General features: G+C 41.0%; 1 protein-coding gene across 2 annotated transcripts in view; it reads left to right on the plus strand.

The window, feature by feature from the left end:
• Nucleotides 1-2,442: 2,442 nt before the first annotated feature.
• mboat2b (membrane bound O-acyltransferase domain containing 2b) overlaps nt 2,443-21,524 on the plus strand; it is a 115,627-nt gene continuing 96,545 nt past the window's right edge. Inside the window, exon 1 of one of the 2 annotated variants that reach the window (XM_080192118.1) lies at nt 2,443-2,573. In XM_080192118.1, coding sequence (XP_080048244.1) covers nt 2,493-2,573 — 81 coding nt within the window. In that variant the 5' untranslated portion in view covers nt 2,443-2,492. The remainder of the gene's footprint in view (nt 2,574-21,524) is intronic. The other variant, XM_080192119.1, reaches the window with a different exon arrangement.

Raw genomic sequence — 21,524 nt, forward strand, 5'->3', positions numbered from 1 at the left:
CCAACAGTGGAAACAAAATTGATTTGATGCCAAATATCTCACACAATATGTCTTTCCTGCATGCTGAATAAACAACTATCATCTACACTTATATAGCATTTTGCACATACTTAAATATCTCAACTGTTTACTGGTGGGATTTTAAACAAAATTTGACATGAAAATATTAAACCAGATGACCAAAAACTGGGTCAAAGAGATAAGTTTCACACAGCATCTTAAAGGAGGAAAGAGATAAAGAGGCAGAGATGCTTATGGAAGGAATTTCAGAGTTTAGAACCTCAACAGTTATTGCGAGTTAAGATACTGGGAGAAAAGTTTGGAATGAACTTGAGTTGATGGAATATTAGGCTACAAGCATCCAATTGACAATAAAAGTGAACTAATGGTCCTGAATTTGCTGGGAATGTATTGGTGAGTTAAACGATTTCACAGTTTTTAATTTATAAATAACCCAGACCTTTATTTCAGGAAAGAAATATAGCATGAGTTGTAAATTGCCAGATTGCTAGATGATTTGTGGCACTTGCCATTAACCTAATGAAAATGGGAAATTGCTGTCAACCACCCCATGGGTTTCAAGAAATGTCTGTATTTTTGTGTTTAATATAATAAACGTTCCAGAGAGGGCAACTAAATAAGGACCCTTTTAGCACTGAGATTTAGGGAAGTAGGGAAAACATGCAATTATATAGCACCTTTAAAGATGTCCCAAACCACTCTACAGCCAATGAAGTACGTTTCTGAAGTGTAGTCACTGTTGTAATGTTGGAAGCCTGGCAGCCAATTTGCCAGTGACAGCATTGTGATATTAATGTATGTTTTTTTTAATGTTGGTTAATGGACAAATGTTTGCCAGGACATTGCAAACATGCTCTTCTTCAAAGTAGTTCCATGGAATATTTTACATTAACTTGAAAGGGGAGTTGGGACCTTGATTTAACATCTCATCCAAAGGACTACACCTCTGACAGTACAGCATTCTGTATGTATTGCACTGGAATATATTCCTGAAATGTCACTCACCCTCTCTAGCCCAGAAAGGAAGTGATTGAAACTGCATAGAGACTCATTCCTGCTGGTGGTAAATTGTTTCTAGCGGTTTATAAAAATTTTAAATTTAACATTATCTTTCCTTCCTGTCCCTTTGCTATCTTGTTCTTAAACTAATCTTTCTTAACATAAGAACATAAGAAATAGGAGCAGGAGTAGGCCATCTAGCCCTTTGAGCCTGCCCCGCCATTCAATAAGATCATGGCTGATATGTCGTGGCTCAGTTCCACATTCCCGTCCTCTCCCCATAACCCTTAATCCCCTCGCTTATCAAAAACCCATCAACCCGTGTCTTAAAAATATTCCCCTCTATTTTTCTTTCTGTATCTAAGATGTCCCTAATTTCCTTCTGTCATTCTTCCATTTAATTTGCAAACCTTATGGAGATAGATTGTTTGTGTTGTCATTCACTGGGGTACCAGATGCCTTGTTGTCTAACACTTTTGGCAATTTGCAGTGCGAAATAACTTTTAAGCTGAAGGATGAAGGGGAAAAAAATCTAACAAATAGGGCAGTTTAGCAAATTCTATGGTAAAAGTCCAGGAGCATTTGATTAAAAAACGCAGGTTAACAGATGTGGTTTTAAGTCATAAAAACACAAACTCATCAGAGTGGAGTGATATGTTTAAATTAAATAACATGCAAACAGTTAAATGTTTTAATTAAATAACAAGAAGCAATGTTGCTTCTGGTAAATTCCACTCCAATCTCAGCTGAAAAGTTCAGCACAATACAAATATTTAAAAGGAAACGCGGTAAAAGGCCAATGAAAGGAATGGCACAATGCTTAACACTGCTGCCTCACAGCACCAGGGCCTGCGTTCAATTCCAGCCTTGGGTGACTGTGAGGAGATTGGATATTCTCCCCGTGTTTGTTTCCTCAGGGCGCTCAGTTTCCTCCCAGATGTGCATGTTAAGTTGATTGGCCACGCTAAATTGTCCCTCAGTGTCAGGGAGATTGGTGGGGGTGAATGCATGGGGTGACAGGGATAGGGCCTGGGTTGGTTTGTTCCAGATGGTTTCTTTCTGCACTGTAGAGATTTTACGGTTGTACGAAAGAGAGGGCTGAAACCATGTTGGTGTGGAGATGCCGGCGTTGGCCGGTTTTGGTCAGAGCACGGCTGCAGCTTGTGCCAGGGCCCCCTCCAAACGCCATGCAATGCCCACCGACTTCTCTTCATTCATTCCATCCCGGGTGCCCAGGAATATCCCCCAGGTGCTGAGAATAAGCCGCCTGATTGACAGCGCGGTTGGCCAATGGGAGCAGCGGGGATTTCCGGCGCGGGCCAATGGGAGCGGCGGGGTGGGGAGGCGGGCTCGGTGATTGGCCGGGGAAGTGGTGGGGAGGGCGGGACCAAGAGGAGGTTGGACTGGGGCGTGCGGGGGGTGGAAGCGCCCTGTTGTTATGGCTGTGAGTCGGCAGCGTCTCCCTCTTCAACATGGCTTCGAGCGGCAGCGGCAACACCGGCTCCACTCTCCTGCTGCCCCTCAGCCAGGCGATCAACCTCTCGGTCGACCAGGTACGTGCCGCCATGTTAAGAGTTTGCATTTGTGCGGTTGACTGACATCTGCGCCCCATCCTTGCCCCCCCCCCCCCCCCAACCTCCCCAAAGCCCCAGCTTGTTCCCCCCCCCCCAGTCCCCGGGAAGGGGGGGGGGAGGAACAACCCCCTCTCCCGGCTGCTGGAATATTTATTGATTTCACTCCCCTCTCCCCTTCACTCCCCCTTTGGCAAGGTTGTGAAAACACCCAGTCTCAAATATATCTCATTGCATCGGTGTCTCCTATAGGATTAGATGCCCCAAATAAAAGCTGGCTGATAGCTTAGACAAACCTTCCCCACACCCCCCCCCCAACTTCTTCTCTGTCAGGGTGGGAGATTTTTGTATTTTAGTTTCTTAACTAGTTCAAGGCCGCCTCTGTCCTTTCTCCCTCCTCACCACACAACAATTGTTTACGTTTTTGTTTGTTGCAAAACAAACAAAATCCCTATTTTCTAAACATTTTTTTTTGCGTCCAGCTCGTCTTCCTCCTTCCCCACCCACCCAAACCTCTCCAATTGTTTAGCTTCAATGTTTCTCAGAGTCGTCGTTCCAGCTGTCTGCAACGACATGGAAATCGCCTCGCAAGTTATTAAGTATTTGTTCCCGTCCTTGTTCTTTCTGTACAAGTCCCACAGGCAGGTCTGTTTTGTGTAATCTTCTGTTTCCTTGCAATGAGAGTTGTCTATCTCTTTCTTCTTTCTCCACCACCTCCACCTCCGCCGCCCCCCAGAATAATCTGCCCGATGTAAAATAGTTCACGGGACACCTTACTTTTCATACTTCTTGGCTACTAAACTCGTTTTAAAAAAAAGCTTCAGGAAAGGTGACTTGCGTACAGTGTTCGGGTTTATTAGCCAATCTATTAGGTTGGCTAATAAACGTTCAACTAAACGGCTATTTCTTAGTCCAGTGTGAAATACTAGGCGTTTTTCCTTCAACTTCCATGAAACTTTGTGTGCGAGAGATCTTCTACAAATATGCATATTAACCAACGTTGGATTAATAGAAGATAATATACTTTAACATTTTATTTGCGCATGTCCAAGATAGTTTGGATGGTAATGATACGAAGCTGCTGGAAGGTTCAGTGGGACTAACTTTTTAATCCCTCCTCCACTCAAAATTGCTATCAAGCATTCCGAGTGTAGGTGTGGCTTAGTTTTCCCCACCACTAGATTGGCCTTGTGCCTAAAGAGCCAGTAGTGTTTTGTAATATTTACTGTTGCACCTTTCGGTATACATATTAGGTGTTAATATATTTTGCAAAGTGACAAACTGTGGTTTAAATGAGGAAGAATGCCTTTTACAAGTTTAACTATTCTTGACATGTCTTTTTCCTCCATTGCTGACCTCTTTCCCCCATCCCATAGTGTTTTAATTTTGCTATTTTGGGAGGTAAGACTCAATAATAGAAACAATTTCTATCACATCTGTAACTCTGATATTCTGATTGAAATGGAATCAAATGTGACACATGTAAAATGGAGACAAGTGTAACCCAAGTAGCACACCTTTTTAAACTCAGCTTTTATTTTAAAATTAGCTTTCACATTGGCAGTAATACATTTTGATCAAATGGTCATCCAATATAGCAAATTTTCACCAGGAGTGGGGCAAAGTAAACTTCTACTCATTAACAGCACCTTGAGGTGAAGGGATATGAGCATTACTCTCACAAGATCACATCCGTTGTCTCCTTTTATATTGCCTTTGAGAAGGTTGTGGTGACTGACTGACCTTCTGGAACTGCTGCAGTCCATGTCGTAGAATCATAGTGATACCACCTCTGGTGGTATCAGGCAGGGAGTTCCAGGTTTATGAACCAGTGACAGCAAAGGAATGATGAAGTATTTCCAAATTGGATTAGTGTGTGACTGCAGCTGATGCTGTTCCTGTGAGCCGGCTGCACTCCACCATCTAGGTGATAGAGATGGTGTGTTTGGAAGGCGCTGCAAAGCAATATATCAATGATTACACACTGGCCACAGTGCTGATGGGAAAGGGAGTGAGTGTTTAGCAACAACAACTTGTATTTATGTATTGCCTTTAACATAATAGATCATCCCAAGGAATGTTGCAGGAGCATTATAAAGCAAAACTGGTCATGTGGTAAAATTGGATAGATGCAAAGGAGGAAAGAAAGATGAGGGGGAGAGATGAGAGAGAGAGAATTCCAGAGCTTAGCATTCAGGCTCCTGAACATGTGGTTCCCAAAAGAAGAGTGAAAATTGGGGCCAGAATTAGATGTTATCTCAGGGTTGTGGGGCTAGAGATAAGGAGATGGAAATATATTTATATTTTAACAAGCAGGCAATGGACTGGGGTAAATGCAGTCAGAAGTCTCAGAACACCAGGTTAAAGTCCAACAGGTTTATTTGGTAGCAGAAGCCACGAGCTTTCAGAGCGCTGCTCCTTCAGGTAAGTGGGAGCTCTGTATATGCCCTGTTTGTGAGCAGAGCTCCCACTTACCTGATGAAGGAGCAGCACTCCAAAAGCTAGTGGCTTTTTTACCAAATAAACCTGTTGGACTTTAACCGGTGTTGTGAGACTTCTTACTGCGTTCACTGGGTCAGCTGAAAGACAAAATAGACAATGAAACATTAAAAAGTGTGACAATTGATACAGAAGGGAAGGAAACTTCTATTTGCAATCTGGAGTGAAGAAATTGACTTAAATTTATCCAACTGAGGAAGAATTAATCAAAAAATTATATGGCATCCTCAGAAATTGACGTGGAAGGAGAAAAACAGCACATGATAGTTACCTGTGGCAGATGACCTAACTCGCGTGACTTGGGTTACACTCTGAAGAATGAACTACTGGTTTACTGTATCTGATATTACTGGTGCTGTTCTTTCTAACTTGGTTTATAATTAATTTTTGGAGGTAGTAAGGTGTAATTTTTACTTCTGAAGTGAAATAGTTTGTATGGATATTGCATGATGTTTATTGACATAACTGAATTTATGCTCACTTCTACTTCAATTTTTGTTTCCAGTTTGAGCAACTCTACTCCTACATGTATGTATTAGATTTTTAAACATTTTTGTCTGTTTTAGGAGATGGTAGCTATTTATTGGCCCATTCGTATGTAGTGCGCATAACTATCAAGGTATTGAAGCTGAATACAGAAACTAAAGTACTGTGGAATAATAGAGAATGGTCAGGCACAATTGTGGAGATTGAAGCATTCAGGGTGATGACCTATATTTGAACAGGAAGAAGCTGGAGATGTAACTGATTTGAAATAAATATAGAAGTAAGGGAAGGGTGGGAACAAAAAGTGAGGTCTCTGATCGGGTAGAAGGCAATGACAAAAAGGTTGGTGCAAGACAAAAGGAGATGGTGACGAGCCAAGTAAAGAAACAAAAGACGGGTCGACAGGAGGTGTAAGTGGGAACGCAGTAACCTCTAATTTTGGTTTAAGCTTTCAAATTACATTACAATGAACCACAAATTTTTATTCAACGTATGATTGCACTTTCCACTTTGTAAGCCAGTCACTGAACAGAAAAATACTGTGTTTTTCCCTTCTTTAGAGTGGCAGTAGTTTGTGATAGGGTATTTTATGGATGACAGAAACCTTTAGTTTTTATAAAACCATAAGAAAAAGAAGCAGCAGCAGACACTGTAGCCCCTTGAGCCTGCTCTGTCATTTAACTCGATCATGGTTGATCCAATTTCCTGCCTTCTCCCATATCCCTTGATTTCAATCTCAACCTTAAATGTACTGTGAACATCTGCAACCCTCAAGGTTGGAGAATTCCAAACCTTAAATGAAATAATTTCTCTTCATAGTTGTAAATGATTATTTTCTCATCTAACACTGGAACTCTTGTTTTATAAATGTCCCAGCCAGGGTAAGAGCCTACTTCATCAAATCCCTTCAGCTATGTTTCAATGTGATCATGTTCTCATTCTAAACTCTGCTGTAGAGGCCCAATTTAGTCAGCCTCAGGGGAGATGGTGGTGTTTTGGTACTGTTGTTGGACTAATAATTCAGAGACCCAAGGTAATGCTCTGTGACCCAAGTTCAAATCCCACCATAGCAGGTGGTGAACTTTATTCAACAATGAATCTGAAGTTAAAAGTCTAATGACGACCATGAAACCATTGTCATAAAACTAACCCATTCACTGATGCCTTTTTAGAGAAAGAAATTTGCCATTCTTGCATAGTCTTACTGTCCTTATGTTGGACTCCAGCCCCCAGTGATGTGGCTGCTTCTCAACTTCCCCCAAAATAATCTAGTAAGCCTTATCTCATGTAGCTAATCTAAAAGGAAAGAAACTGAACAGGCCAAATGACATTGACCAGGTACTGGAAATAACAACAGCAAACTCAGCCCTGTTGATCTTGCGAAGTTCTCCTTCAAGATAAGGCTGAGGCATTTGCAACAGTCTTTATGCTGAATGGATGATCCATCTCAGCGTCCCCTAGAGGTCCCCAGCATTACAGATGCCATTCTTCAAACAATTCATTTCACTCCATATGATATTAAGAAATGGCTGAAGGCACTGGGTATTGCAGAGGTCCTGATAGTATTCTGGCAATAGGACTGAATGTTTGTGTTCCAGAGCTTGCAGCACTCCAGCCAAGCTGTTCCAGTACAGCTGCAATGCTGGCATCCTTACCCAAAAAGATGAAACATTACACAGGTATGTTCTATACACACAAAACAGAGCAAGTGCAACCTGGCTAATTGCTGCCCATCAATGTACTTAGCCCCTTCCACCACTTTGTTGATGACTATCAGTGGTGCTATCAAGCAGCATTCAATGTGTGTTCTATCAGAGCCACTCTGTTCCTGACCTCATTATAGCCTTGACTCAAATGTAGACAAAGGAGCTGAACTCCAGAGGTGACAGTAGTTGCCTTGGCATTAAGGCAGCATTTGACTGGGTGTGCAATCGAGGAACCCTAGCAAAGCTGGAGTCAATGGTAATCTCCACTGGTTGAGGTCAACACAAAGGAAGATGGTTGTTGGAGGACGCTCATCTTGGTTCTAGGACATTGTTGCAAGAGTTCCTTGGGGTAGTGTCCTAAGCTCAGCCGTCTTTGGTTACTTCATCAATGACCTTCCAGTAATAAGTCAGAAGTGGTGATGTGCAATCTCAGTGAACTGATGTTGACCGTTGATGGTGGCAGTGCAGATATTGGACTGTCCATATGCAGCAAGACCTAGACAATATCCATGAATAGGCTGACAAGTGGCAAATAGAGCTCCCTCCCTAACAACACTTTGTGTCTCCTCTGTGTGGACTGCAGTGGTTCATGAAGACAGCTCATCATCTTCTCGAGGGCAATTGAGATGAGCAAAACTGGCCTAGCCTCCAGGGCAAATACATCTTTCCTTAAATGTGGAGACCAAAGCTACATAGTGCTCCAGGTGTGATCTCGCAAGAGCTCAATACAGTTGTAGAAAAGCTTCCTTGTTCTTGAACTCCAGTCCTTTTGCAATAAAGACCAAATTATTAGTTGTCTTCCTAATTGCTTGCTACACCTGTTTGCTAACTTTGTTCCTTGTACAAGTACACCAGTCTGTCTGACCATTTGCATTTTTGTTTCCCTAAAAAATCTTTTTCCATTCTTGCTACTAAGTGAACAACCTCATACCTCCCCAGTTCATTGTCCATTTACCACCTTTTTGTCCATTCACTTGATTTTTTTTCAGCTTCTTTGTACCCTCATAACTTGCGTTTCCACCTGACTTTGTATGTTACTCTTGACTTCTAACTCAAGGCCTCATTGACACTTTGTGGTACCTTGTTACACTCTGTCAACTTGAATTCTCCCTTATCCTGATTCTCTGCTCCCTGCCTGTTAACCGATCTACCTCTTTTAGAACCAAAGTATGTAGCCCATCAGCTTCGAGGGATTTGTTTGCTTTCAGTCCCATAAGGCTCTCATTTTTCTCTGTTGATATTAAGTACCGCCTTAATCTTGATTGCCTTTGTTTCTGGTATGGAATTTCTGTCTTCGACTGTGAGGACAGACACAATGTTTGTATTTCCTCTTTCCTCATGCCATCTGTTTGCCCCAAAGGCATTGTTTCTTATTTTAGCTACCCTGCTTATTTATTTGTAAAAGCCCTTGCAATTTTTTTTACATTCCAGGTTGGGTTTTCATTTTTCTTTTAAAACCAACGTTTTGGTTGCCTTTTAGTTTTTAAATAAAATTAGCTGTCCAAAGGATATGTTGCTAGAATACAAGGTTTGTCAAAGAAAGCTTTTCTATGATGATAATTGAAAAGCAATGCTTACTTGCAGGCCAGAAAGTTCTTTGGGGGCACCCTGAATGTGTCTCTGAAGGGTTTCAATGTCGCCCTGAGGCAAGGGGGAACCTTGTACAGGATTGCTCTAGATGATGTGGCCCTATCAGCAAAAGTGCCATTTCTATGAACCAACTTGATAAGTGAACTTTGCATGTTCAGAATTGCAAAAGCCTCTTCTGTAACAACAATGCATGCTTTCAAATTGGATTGGTTAGTCATCTTCAAATGCCTGTAACTTGGTGATTTCTAATTTGTCATGGTCGTCCTTTGACAATGAAGGATGAACACAAAATTGACTACTTTTAGACTAATTCATTGGTATGAAACACATTAGATTGTCCCCTAAAGAAGTGAACAGAAAAGGAAATACTTATTAAAACCTGAATAAATGAAGGAAGAAAATCTTAAATTTCTATGTTTCACTGTTTCATCCTTGGGCAACATGGTGGCACAGTGGTTAGTGCCAGGGACCCAGGTTTGATTTCCAGCTTGGATCACTGTGTGTATGGCGTTTACATGTCCTCCCCATGTCTGTGTGGATTTCCTCCAGGTGCTCTGGTTTTCTCCCAAAGATGTGCGAGTTAGGTTGACTGGCCACGCTAAATAGTGTCAGGGGATTAGCAGCATATATTGGTGGTGGTGGTGCTGGAGGGGCAGGGGGTGGTGGTTTGAATTCTCAGTTTGACCTTTCAGGTGCTGATCTGGAATGTTAGTTGTATTTTGTGTAGGCTGCATTTGTTGGATGATAGGTTTTACACAATATCTAGTTAAGTTGTGCTTAAAACATCATAGTCAATGTATTCTAGATGTACTGTAATTAAAAATAACATTTATTTGATGCACTTTGTCTCTGTATATGGCATTCACCATCATCCACTCTTGTTGATCCCAATATGTAAGGAGGGAAAGGAAAATAATAGATTTTGGATTTTTGCATCCACTGTTTTGTGGTTTTCATAGGGCTGTAGCAATACATTTTAGTTTTGAATTATTTATTTCACCCTGTCTTTTTTTATAATTGACTTCATTTCTACAATACTGTTAATTTTTCTCCAGCCTTTCTAATTTCTTAAAATGTAGTTGCATTTACTGAGGTACTTCGATTTTGGTTACAATTTGTTCCCTTGAGGAGTAGCTAGTTTTGTAGATATGGTTGCATAGTAAATGTTAATTAGATATTCACCTGGGTGGCTATAATGAGTGAGAATGTATCTAGTCTTATTTGGTGTTCATTCATGCGCTATCCTGAATTTTGAATTAATACTATTTGATTTGAGGGTTAAAGTGTAACCGCACATGTGCACACTTCTTGCATCTATTCCTCTCAATAAAACCACTATGTTTTGCTACCTTCTGTTGATGTAAGAATTATAGCATTCCTGCTGGAGTCATGCCTGAAGCTACCCAGCTCAGAATCCAGAAAGCACCTCCACCTTCTGGCTTTGTCTCTTGAGTCTCCCAACGAGGTGAAGCACACTACTGGTTTGAGTCATACCTAGCACAACCTAGTGGTTGTTGGGGGCCACCCAGAACATTGCATAACTTTCTCAGGGTACTGACCTTAGCCCAACCAACCTTAGCTGTTTGATCAATGATCTTCCTTCCATAAGGTCAGAAGCAGACATGTTCACTGAATGTACAATGTACAATGTTCAGTCCCATTTGCAACTTCTCATACTGAACCAGATGGTTACTATTGAGCAGAAACTTAAATGGACCAAATTACAGAAGTTTTCTTTTGTTTTATTTCTGTGAAAATCAAACCTTTTTAAAAAGGTCCTTCACATTGTGAGAAAAAGTGATGTTGAGAGTGTAGCATAGAATGAACATATTGTCCATTCAAAATATCCAGCAGTAGTACTGTAAGTAGCTGGGTGCATTTTCAGTGATAGATCTAGTTTGAACTTGCAAAGATGTTCATTCTATGCTGCACTCTCAACATCACTTGCAAAGGTGATAAAACTGCAGAGTTTTTACTAGGTTTGTTTTCCTCCATCATTCTTGGAGATTCTTTGAAACTAAAAGAATTTTGTTTCTAGATTGGTAGGTTAGATATTTTCAATGTTAAAATTAAATAATTTTTGCAAGTTACAATTAACATTCTCTGCCTCAGTTTAGTTGCCACCAAAACCCTCATCTGGACCTTTGTGACCTCTAGGCTTGTCTATTCAAGAGCATTTCTAATAGGTCTCCCATGTTCTACCCTCTAAATTTGAGCTCTTTTAAAACGCTGCTATCTACTAACTAATCTCTCAAGTCTTGCTCACCCATTGCCTCTGTGTTCACTGACATATATTTAGTCTCTGGTTAAGCAACACCTTGATTTTAAAATGAACCTTGTTTTCAGATTCCTTGATGTCCTTGCTCCCTCCCTATCTCTGTAATTATCTGCATGTCATCCTTTTTTTAATTACCATACAGTGAAAGCTGTGCCTTCAGCTGTCAAGGCCCTAAATTTGGGAATTTTCTTCTTAAAACACTTTCTTTGCCTTTTTAAGACATTACTTGGTTACAAATAGTTTTTTCATCAACCCTAATATCACCACATAGTTTGGTGTCAAACCTCATTTTGCAATGCCTAGGAACACTTTATTATGTTAAAGATGCTGTATAAATACAAGCTGTTGTCATAATATAGCAATCTATATGTGAGTGGAGTACAGTTGAATGAGGAATGTAATTATTGGCTTGGATGTGAATATTATAACACTTTATATAAATGCAGGAAGTTATCTCATTGAAAAAACAATAAACTATTTAACTTGATTTTATTTAAATATAAAAAAATGTATACAATTGATTCTCCTCTGGATTACGGGCAGAGTTTGCCCTGCTACTGCTGAGCAAGCATGTGTCAGGAGGACCAAACTTGATGTGGGCAGGGCTGCAATTTTATACCTCCCAAGCTATTCATGATGAGGCCATCTGGCAAAGCAGATGTCTGACTACTTGTTTAGCCTGCGTGTTGACATAGTTGAGAGATGGAATCTCATTATGAAGGCTTTGTTCAACAACAAGGTTTACTAATTAATTCAGTCCTGTGGGGAATGCGCCTATTTGAGGTTCCGATTAGAGGGGAAAATTCGGCCCTACAGCTCTCGCTGTCTTGCGCTCGGCCTCTTAGAATACCTAAAAGAAACATTATTAACAGATCACTTTTGTTTTGAAAAGGCTAGACCAAAAATGTACACATTGTCACATCTTCCATTCCAAAGAAAGTACACAGATTTCTTAATTTTTCAATTCCTGACTAGGTAAAGGCAGCCCTACATTCACAGTTGTGTGGCTTACAATACAGTTAATCTTTTTGCACAAACAACTTGATAGAACTGCCAGAAGTAGAAACAGTAAATCTTTCATTTTTTTCCACGCTATTTGTAGTAAGCTGTTGATGGATAATGGTATGTAAAGGTCAATAGCGTATTGGGGATCAACAAAACAACAGCCTGAAAAAATGTTTAATTTGGTCTTCCTTTCTGAACAAATCTGAGGAAAGTGAAAGCTTCACTGGGAGGTTTTACAATGCTTAACAATCTTATTTCGTAAGTACATGTTTGAACTCCTCCTGTTTTTGTGTATTATAAATGCTTGTTTAACTTCACAAATAAAAACTTTAATTGAATTGGGAGGTGAGCTGTAATTTGTGTTTGAGTAAACTACTTTTGCATGTCTGCTGTGTTCCCAAGTTACAGTTTAACTGAAAATTGATTTATGAGATCGTTTTTTTTAAAAAAGATGTTCAGTAGGAAATAGCACTTAACATGCAAAGTAGTTGAACCTTGCACTATAAGGAAAGGAGTTGAAATTTACACTGCAAGAAGTCTTTCTTCCCTCCCTTTTAGTTGACCTCTGACTTCCCAGCCACGTAATATACTGCTTGCTACGTGACAGATGATGCCTGCTCCCCTGAGTTTGCAACCTCTTGTGCTTAAGCATAAAAAAAATCCTTTTTTTTGATGCTGAAATAGTAAATGTACATGATATGAACTTCAAAGTAACCTGTCTTCTTGTTTCTGAGTTGCAATTGCTCAATAGTATGGTTCTTGGGCTAATTTAAATGTTAATTGTTTGATACATATGCTTCAGGTCAAAAGAAACTTGTGCAATATGGTAACCTTTGCTGGTTCTTATATAAAGGACGTTTATATTTTTAACAACATGGTATGTATGATTCTAAATTATGCATGGTGTTGCTTCACGTTGGTTGAACAGTAATTTCTTCTATTTAAGTATTGGGAAGACTGAAGCTTTTTTCTATTCCCTGGTACTGACACCATCCCCTTCCCTGGGATTAAGCCAGTCAGTTTGCAATTTTAGTATTGTAGTTGATTTTGTGATGAGCTTTGTTTTCATGCTATCATGAAGACTGCCTGATTCCAGCTCAATGACTTTGCTCCGATCTCAGCTCCTCTGCGATTGAAACCTTAATCCATTCTTTAATCACCTTCAAGATTCAATGGTTCCAGTGCAGCCTGGGCTGGTCTCATACATTTTTTTTCCTTTTGTAACCTTAAGCATCCAGAATTCTGTGGCCTAGACAGAAAGTCCCTTTTCCCCTGTTTTTCCCCAATCAACACCGTGTTTTCAAATCTTTCCATGGCCTTGCCTGTGTCAGGGAGGTGATGGCAGAGTGGCATCATCACTTAGCTGTTAATCCAGAATCCCAGATATTGTTCTGGGGTCTCTGGTTCGAATCCTGCCACGGCAGATGGTAGAATTTGAATTCAATAAAAAAAGTCTGAAATTAAAAGTCTGCTGATGACCATGAAACTGTTGCTGATTGTTAGGAAAAGCCCATCTGGTTCACTAATGTCCTTCTTTAGGGAAGGAAATCTGCCATCCTTACCTGATCTGCCCGATGTGTGAGCTACAGCAATGTGGTTGACTCTCATCTGCCCTCTGAAATGGCCTAGCAAGCCACTCAGTTGTATTGATCACTACAAAATCTCAACAAAGAAATGAAACTGGACGGATCACCCAGCATTGACCTAGGTACCAGAAAACACAATGGCAAAACAAACAGCCCTGTCGATCCTGCAAAGTCCTCCTTACTAACATCAGGGGGCTAGTGCCAAAATTGGGAGAGCTGTCTCACAGACTTGTTAAGCAACAGCCTGAGGCTCATTCTCACTGAGCTTGCAACTAACACCTCAGATATCACTGTTACCATCCCTGGATGGTAATGTCCTGTCCCAGCGGCAGGACAGACCTAGCAGAGGTGGCGGCACAGTAGGATATAGTCAGGAGGGAGTGGCCCGGGAGTCCTTAACATTGACTCTGAACCCCATGAAGTCTCATGGCTTCAGGTTAAACATGGGCAAGGGAACATCTTACTGGTATCACTTTTGGCTGAATCAGTATTCCTCCATGTTGAACAAAACTTGGAGGAAGCACAGAGTGGCAAGGGTGGAAAAATGTACTCTGGGGGATTTCAATGTTAACCACCAAGAGTAGCTGGGCAGCAGCACTACTGATTGAGCTGGTTGGGTCCTGAAGGACGTAACTGCTAGACTGAGTTTGCAGTAGATGGTGAAGGAAACGAGAGGAAAAAACATATCATGCTTGATGATAACCCCATCCTTACTAACCTGCCAGCACAGTATTGGTAAGTATCCATTGCACAGTCCTTGTGAAGTCCTGCCTTCACATTGAGAATAACCTCCATGCTGTGTGGCACTATCACTGTGCTAATTGGGACTGACTTTGAACCGACCTAGCAACTCAAGGCTGGGCATCCATGGGGTGCTGTGACCCATCAGCAGCAGCAGAATTGTACTTCAGCACAATTTATAATCTCATGGGCTGGCATATTTCCCACTCAACCATTACCTGCAAGCCAGGGGATGCATGCCAGAAGCAGCATCAGGCATCCTAAAAAGGTGGTGTCAATCTGGTGAAGCTACCAAACAGGACTACTTGCATTCTAAACAGCAAGTGATAGAGCTAAGCGATCCCACAACCAACGGATCAGATCTAAGCTCTGCAGTCCTTCCACATCCAGTCGAGTATGATGGACAATTAAACAACTCGCTGGAGGCTGAGGCTCCGCATATATCCCCATCAATGATGGAGGAGCTCAGCACACCAATGCAAAAGATAAAGCTGAAGTATTCGCAGTAATCTTCAGTCAAAAGTGCTGAATGGATGATCCGTCTTGGCCTCCTCCAGTGGATCTCAGATGCCAGTCTGCAGTCAATTTGATTCACTCCACGTGATATCAAGAAACGGTTGGAGGCACTGGATACTGCAAAGGCAGTGCACCCTGATGACATTCCAGCAATAGTATTGAAGACTTAGAAATACACACAAACTACAGCACAATACAGGCCCTTTGGCCCACAAAGTTGTGCCGAACATGCCCCTACCTTAGAGATTACTTGGCTTACCTATAACCCTCTATCTTACTAAGTTCCATGTACTTATCTAAAAGTCTCTTAAAAGACCCTATCGAACCTGCCTCCACCACCATTGCTGGCAGCTGATTCCATGTACCCACCACTCTGAGTGAAAAACTTACCCCTGACATCTCCTCTGCACCTACTCCCCAGCACTTAAAGCTGTGTCCTCTTGTGGCAACCATTTCAGCCCTGGGACAAAGCCTCTGACTATCCACTCGATCAATACCTCTCAACTTGTGCTCCAGAACTTGCTTCCCTAGCCAAGTTCTTCCAGTACAGTTACAACACTGGAATCTATTTAACAATGTGGAAAATTGCCCAGCTATGTCCTTTACACACCAAGCAGGACAAATCCAACCTGACCAGTTACTGCCCAATCAGTCTATTCTCAGTCATCTGTAAAGTGATGGAAGGGGTCATCAACAGTGCTATCAAGCAGCACCTCCTCAGTGACACTCAGTTTGGGGGGTTTTGCCAGAGTCACTTGGCTCCTGACTTCTTTACAACCTTGTTTCAATCATGGACAAAGGAGGTGAGGTGAGAGTGACAGCCCTTAACATCCAAGGCTGCATTCGACTGAGTGTGGTATTAAGGAGCCCTAGCGAAACTGGAATCAATGGATATCGGGGCAAACTCTCCACTGGCTGGCGTCGTACCTGTACATAGGAAGGTGGTTGTGGAGGTTCAGTCAACTCAACTCCATGATATCTCTGCAGGAGTTCCTCAGGGTAATGTCCTAGGTGCAACAATCTTCAGTTGCTTCAATCAGTGACCTTCCCCATCATAAGGTCAGAAGTGGAGATGTTTGCCAATGATTGCACAAGGTTCAGCACCATTCATGACGACTCAGACACTGAAGCAGTTCATGTTCAAATGTGACAATGTCCAGGCTTGGGCTGACGTGGCAAATAATATTTGTACCACACGTAAGCCAGGCAATGACCATCACCAACAAGAGACACTTTAACCACTGCCCCTTAACGTTCAATGGCGTAATATCACTGAATCTCCCACTGTCAACAACCTTGAGGTTACCATTGATCAAAAACTGAACTGGTCGCACCACAAACACAATGGCTACAAGAGCAGGTCAGAGGCTAGGAATACTGTGGTGAGTAACTCACCACCTGACTTCCCAGAGCCTATCCACTGTGTACAAGACAAGTCAGGAGTGTGATGGAATACTCCATGCCTGCCAGGATGGGTGCAGCTCCAACAACACTCAAGAAGCTTGACACTATCCAGGACAAAACCTGCTTGATTGGCACCACATCTACAAATAACCACTCCCCCCACCATTGACGCTTCGGTAGCAGCAGTGGCACTATCTACAAGATGCACTGCAGCAATTCACCAAAGATCGTTAGGCAGTACATTCCACACTCATCTAGAAGGCAGATAAATGGAAATGCCACCTACAAGTTCCTCTCTAAGCCACTCACCTGACTTGGAAATGTACCTACGTTCCTTTGCAGTTGCAGGGTCAAAATCCTGGAATTCCTTCCCTAATGGCATTATGGATCAACCCACAGAACGTGGACCGCAGCGATTCAAGAAGGCAGTTTGCCACCACCTTAAGGGCAACTAGGAATGCTGGCCAGCCAGTGATTCTCATGTCCCACAAACTGTTTAAAAATCTAATCTCTTCCAGACCCATAACCCTCATATCTGGCCTCTTGTGTGTTCCAGATTATAATTCTACATCGTTGGTGCCTAGGACCCAAACTCTGGAATTCCCTCTTTGCCTCCCAACCTTCCTGTTCTGAGACATTCCTTGAATTCTAATTGTTTAACCAAGATTTTCTGGTCATCTGATCTAATATCTCCTATGTGTAATATTTTCTTTTATAATGCACCTGTGAAGCATCTTGGGGGTACATTATGTTAAAGCTGTTTTTTTTTCTTGAATTCCCTCAATTCTTCCCATTCCATTATTTCTGGCCCTCCTGACAATTTTACTTGTTTATGTTTGAACTAATGACCCATCCAGTTTATTAAGGACTTCAGTTAAGATGAGACTTAAGCAGCTGAGATGGGGAGGATGCTACTAATTTTCGTGGAATTCTATATAATTGAAGTTTTTATTGTGAAACAGAAGGAGTAAAAAGTTGAGAGCAAAAAGGTAATTGGGAACAGTGAGACTATATTCTCTTAATATGTGCAACATCATAGGCGACACACCAGTTGTAAATAAAACGGTTGCACTGTTATGGTTTCGGATCTGACTTTACTGGTGGTTAATACAGACTAATGATTTGTTGAGTTAGGTTCCTGGAATCTTTCTCTGGATTAATGCCCCACCCTTCCTGTGGCTGCCAAGCAGTTTACTATCTCATGGATCCACCCCCAGCTTTATGGGCTTTCTGTCATCGTGCAAAACTTCAGAGTTAGAGAGTGATTAGGAAAAAGATGCTGAAATGCAGAGAACACCATTAAAGAAGGAAAACCATATGGGAAGAACAGAAGAGCGCAGGCAACAAAAATTGATTAGAGACAGTCATAGAAGAAATGCATGCAACTGTGTGTGATAAACTATTTGAAAGTGATTACAGATTTTTTTATAAAAGGGAAGGAAGAAACGTAATCTTGTTTCTTATCTAACAATTACACCTGCCTATACAATATTCCAATCAGACATATAAATCTCCACCTTGAGATAAATTGGACTGCTAACACAAGATATTTTTAATAAGCATACTTTTTAAAAATTCTGCTTCAACGCACATTTGTTTTCTATTTGTAGCTGGATTTAAAGCACCTCTCAATATGTATTTTTCTGATCATGATGCATCTGCCTTCCTAAAGTCTACCCAAATGAGATCACACCAAATGTACCTCTCAGTTGTCAGAATATGTTGCCCTAAGTTAATTTGAGTTTATTTATTTGGTATGAAAAGAGATACCACAGCAAACTAGGTATTGCATCTGAATAAACTTGCTGACATAAAATACTATTACTCCTATGTTGTGTATTTAAAACTAGCTGGAGCAGGTATCGTTATTTGCGAAGAGGAAATGTTGAATTTGTAGATGTCTGTCGGATGTACAGAAATTTAGTTTGCATTTATCCAAACGTTTTCCATTTCAAGAATCAAAATAAGCACTCATTAGGAATGATGCTTACAGGAAACATGTTTGTGGTGAATTGTTTGCTTATTGTAAAATAACTTTTTTGCTTTGTTGATTAGTCTGCACTGTGACTTACTTCACTAAATGAATTCATTGTGGTCATTTTTTTAAAGAAAATCACAAGTATAATGTTGTGGATATGCACATCTAAAGACTCATTTCAGAAATGAACAAACTGCAGGTGCAAGAGCATTGCTTGTAAAAGGTGTGTGCGCATGTGTGGCCTATGGTCATTTTCTAAAAGAATGCTTACTAGTTGATGAAACATTGTTAGTTTGCTGCATTTCACATAATAGTTCTAACTTTTAAAACCAAATGCCAAGTCAGGCATTTCTTAAGATGTGAAGCACTGGTCCAAAATGATTCCCAATCTACCTATGTTGGGAGTTTATTTGATGCGGATATGCTTTGTCATCATCTCAAAAGTTCTTCAATGCTCTAGTAAAAAGAAATACTCCAGATTTCAAATTGGAGCACTGAAAAATGCTACATTGAAGGTAATATTTCTCACCACTACAAGTTGGAACTTGAATTGACCAGAATTTTTACTTCCTAATACCTCTTGTTTCAATGTTTTGTTTTGGAATTGTGTGGTGGATATTTAGTATGTATTTACAATTCAAGTGTCCAAGTAGTGCAGAACTTGAGGGAGTATTGCTGAAAATTGTCTTGCGTTCATCAGGACAATTGACTGATGTCAGGAGGTACAATTATGTTATACTGTTAAGAGAAAGGAGTACTGGACTCTGGTAAAGGTGTTGCCATGGAGGATGTTGCAGTTAATGGTAACTGACCATTGACTGTCGAGTATTGTTTGAAAACTTAAGCCAGGCATCTTGACTTTGGTCAAGGCATTGTCCTGAGGACTGAACCAGTGAATGGCCATCACTTTTCTGTTTAGCTGAAACAGGTGCAATGTGTGTTGCACATGTTCTTTCACTCTGCAGAAGACCCAGTACATGGAGCTGGGGCCAAAGATAAACCCTTGAACGCCATAGATAACTACATAAGTGATTACAGGTAATTATTTGGCTACAACTGGATAGAAAAAAATGGAACTAGGTGAGTGCAGTGTCACCCAGATGGTGGAATGCCATCGGAGCTGGTTAACCTGGTCAAACATCTAAAAGTTGCCGACCAGATCACAGGATGAGGAGTAATAGTTTATCACTGCCAGTTTATATGGAATATAATTTGTGGTTTTGATACTGATGGATAGAAAACTGGTTTGGATTCAAATACTGAACAGTGGAAGGGAGCTAGGCACTTGGAAAGCAGTGATCTCTGATTTCTGTGTGCAATCTAGTTCGTGCTATATATGCAGCTACCTTAGAATCCTTACAGTACTGAGGGAAGCCATTCAGCCCATTGAGTTCGTACCAACCACAATCCTACCCAGGCCCTTTTCCAATAACCCTCATTTTATCCTGCTAATCCCCCTGACACTAAGGGCCAATTAACCTAATCCGTACATCTTTGGATTGTAGGAGGCCCCTGGAGAAAACCCACGCAGACAAGGGGAGAAAGTGGAAACTCCATACAGTGACCCGAGGCCAGAATTGAACCCATGTCTCTGGTGCTGTGAGGCAGCAGGTCTAACCACTATGCCACCGTGCTGCTCCTTTTAAAGGACTGGAGCTTGTGTGGGACCGCTTTGTCCCCCACACAGCACCATTCCTGTTTTTTTTCTGGAAGCCTGTGTATCTGAGGAGGGTCAGTGTTTGAGAGGTGATAGAAGAGATTCAAGTGGGTCATGTTGTAAGGTTGGAGAGGTTTTGTTTTGTGGTGGTGATGGCAGATTTGAATGGAAGCACTTTTAATCGGCTAACGTGATTTGAGGAAAGAAAGTTGGATGCTAAGCAATTTAGTAGGGAACAGGAGATCGATTTTTGGGGCGAAGATGAGAGCAAAATTCAAGAAAACGGAAGGGAAGAACCTTGAAGGAATTTGACCTGGTGAGCTTGGTGAAGGAGCAAAGTAACAGGGAACGGCTGAATGAATGGTCTCAATCTTTGACAACAAAAATCCATGAACTTTAAAAATCTGCTATGTAACAAGCAACAATTCAACTAAAGGAATGATCTCATAACTGAGCCTGAATGGAGGGCATTGTCAGTTTCCTTTTTTCTATTGCTGTTGAAAATATCAATGAAAGTCTGTTCTCAACTATAATACTTAAGTTTTATTAAAAGATGAAAAAACCTCCATTCGTTTTCAGGACAATGAATGCAGTTGGTGTTTTGTCTATCTTCAACTCAAACATCAGTATTAACAACATCAATTTGGAAATCAGAAATCCAGCAACCCCAGTTGTGAAATTTTTTTTTGAGCAAGCCCATGCAACTGTGACCTGCCACTTGTGACTCTGTGACAAATGAAATAGTGAATGTGATGGCCTTTTATAGCTATTCTAATGGTTCTCCTTTTACTGAAGACAGAAAAACAGCTTTTGGTTGTCAGTGGGAAGACTGGGGAAAGAGAGAGACCAGATGGCTGACAAGGATAGCCCATCAATTATGGACCCATAGTGGGCAAGCTTCTAAAAACAATTATTCAGGATAGAATTAGTAGTCACGTGAAACAATGTGGATTGATTAGGAAGAGCCAGCATAGATTTTTAAAAGGAAAATAATGTGAAACTAACTTGCTGGGTTTTTGAGGGGGTAACAGGATTAATGAGGGTAATGCTGTTGGTGTAGTATACCTGGACTTTCAGATGACATTCAATACAGTGCCATGCACAGACTTGAAGAAAGGGTTTTTTTATAGCTCATGGAATAAAAGAGGCAATAGCAATGTGAATATAAAAAAAAAATCAGCTGAATAATAGAAGCAGAGTGTAACGGTTCTTGGATTTTGTTTTGGCTGAGGGAAGGTTTGTAGTGATCCCCAATGGTCTGAATTGGCACCCTTTTCCTGATAAATATTCATGATCTGGATCTTGGTGTGCACAGATAACAAAACCTGGAGGTATTGTGAACTGTGACAGGGACCATGTAACACTTCAAAAGGACATAGACAAGTTGGCGAATAAGCAGGTGACAGATGAAGTTCAATGTGGAGAAGTGTAACGTGATACATTTTGGTAGGAAGAATGTGGAGAGACCATGTAAAATAAGTGGCAAA

The sequence above is a fragment of the Carcharhinus amblyrhynchos genome, chromosome 7, assembly GCF_965287045.1.
Source record: "Carcharhinus amblyrhynchos chromosome 7, sCarAmb.v2.hapA, whole genome shotgun sequence".
NCBI classification, from domain to species: Eukaryota; Metazoa; Chordata; class Chondrichthyes; order Carcharhiniformes; family Carcharhinidae; genus Carcharhinus; species Carcharhinus amblyrhynchos.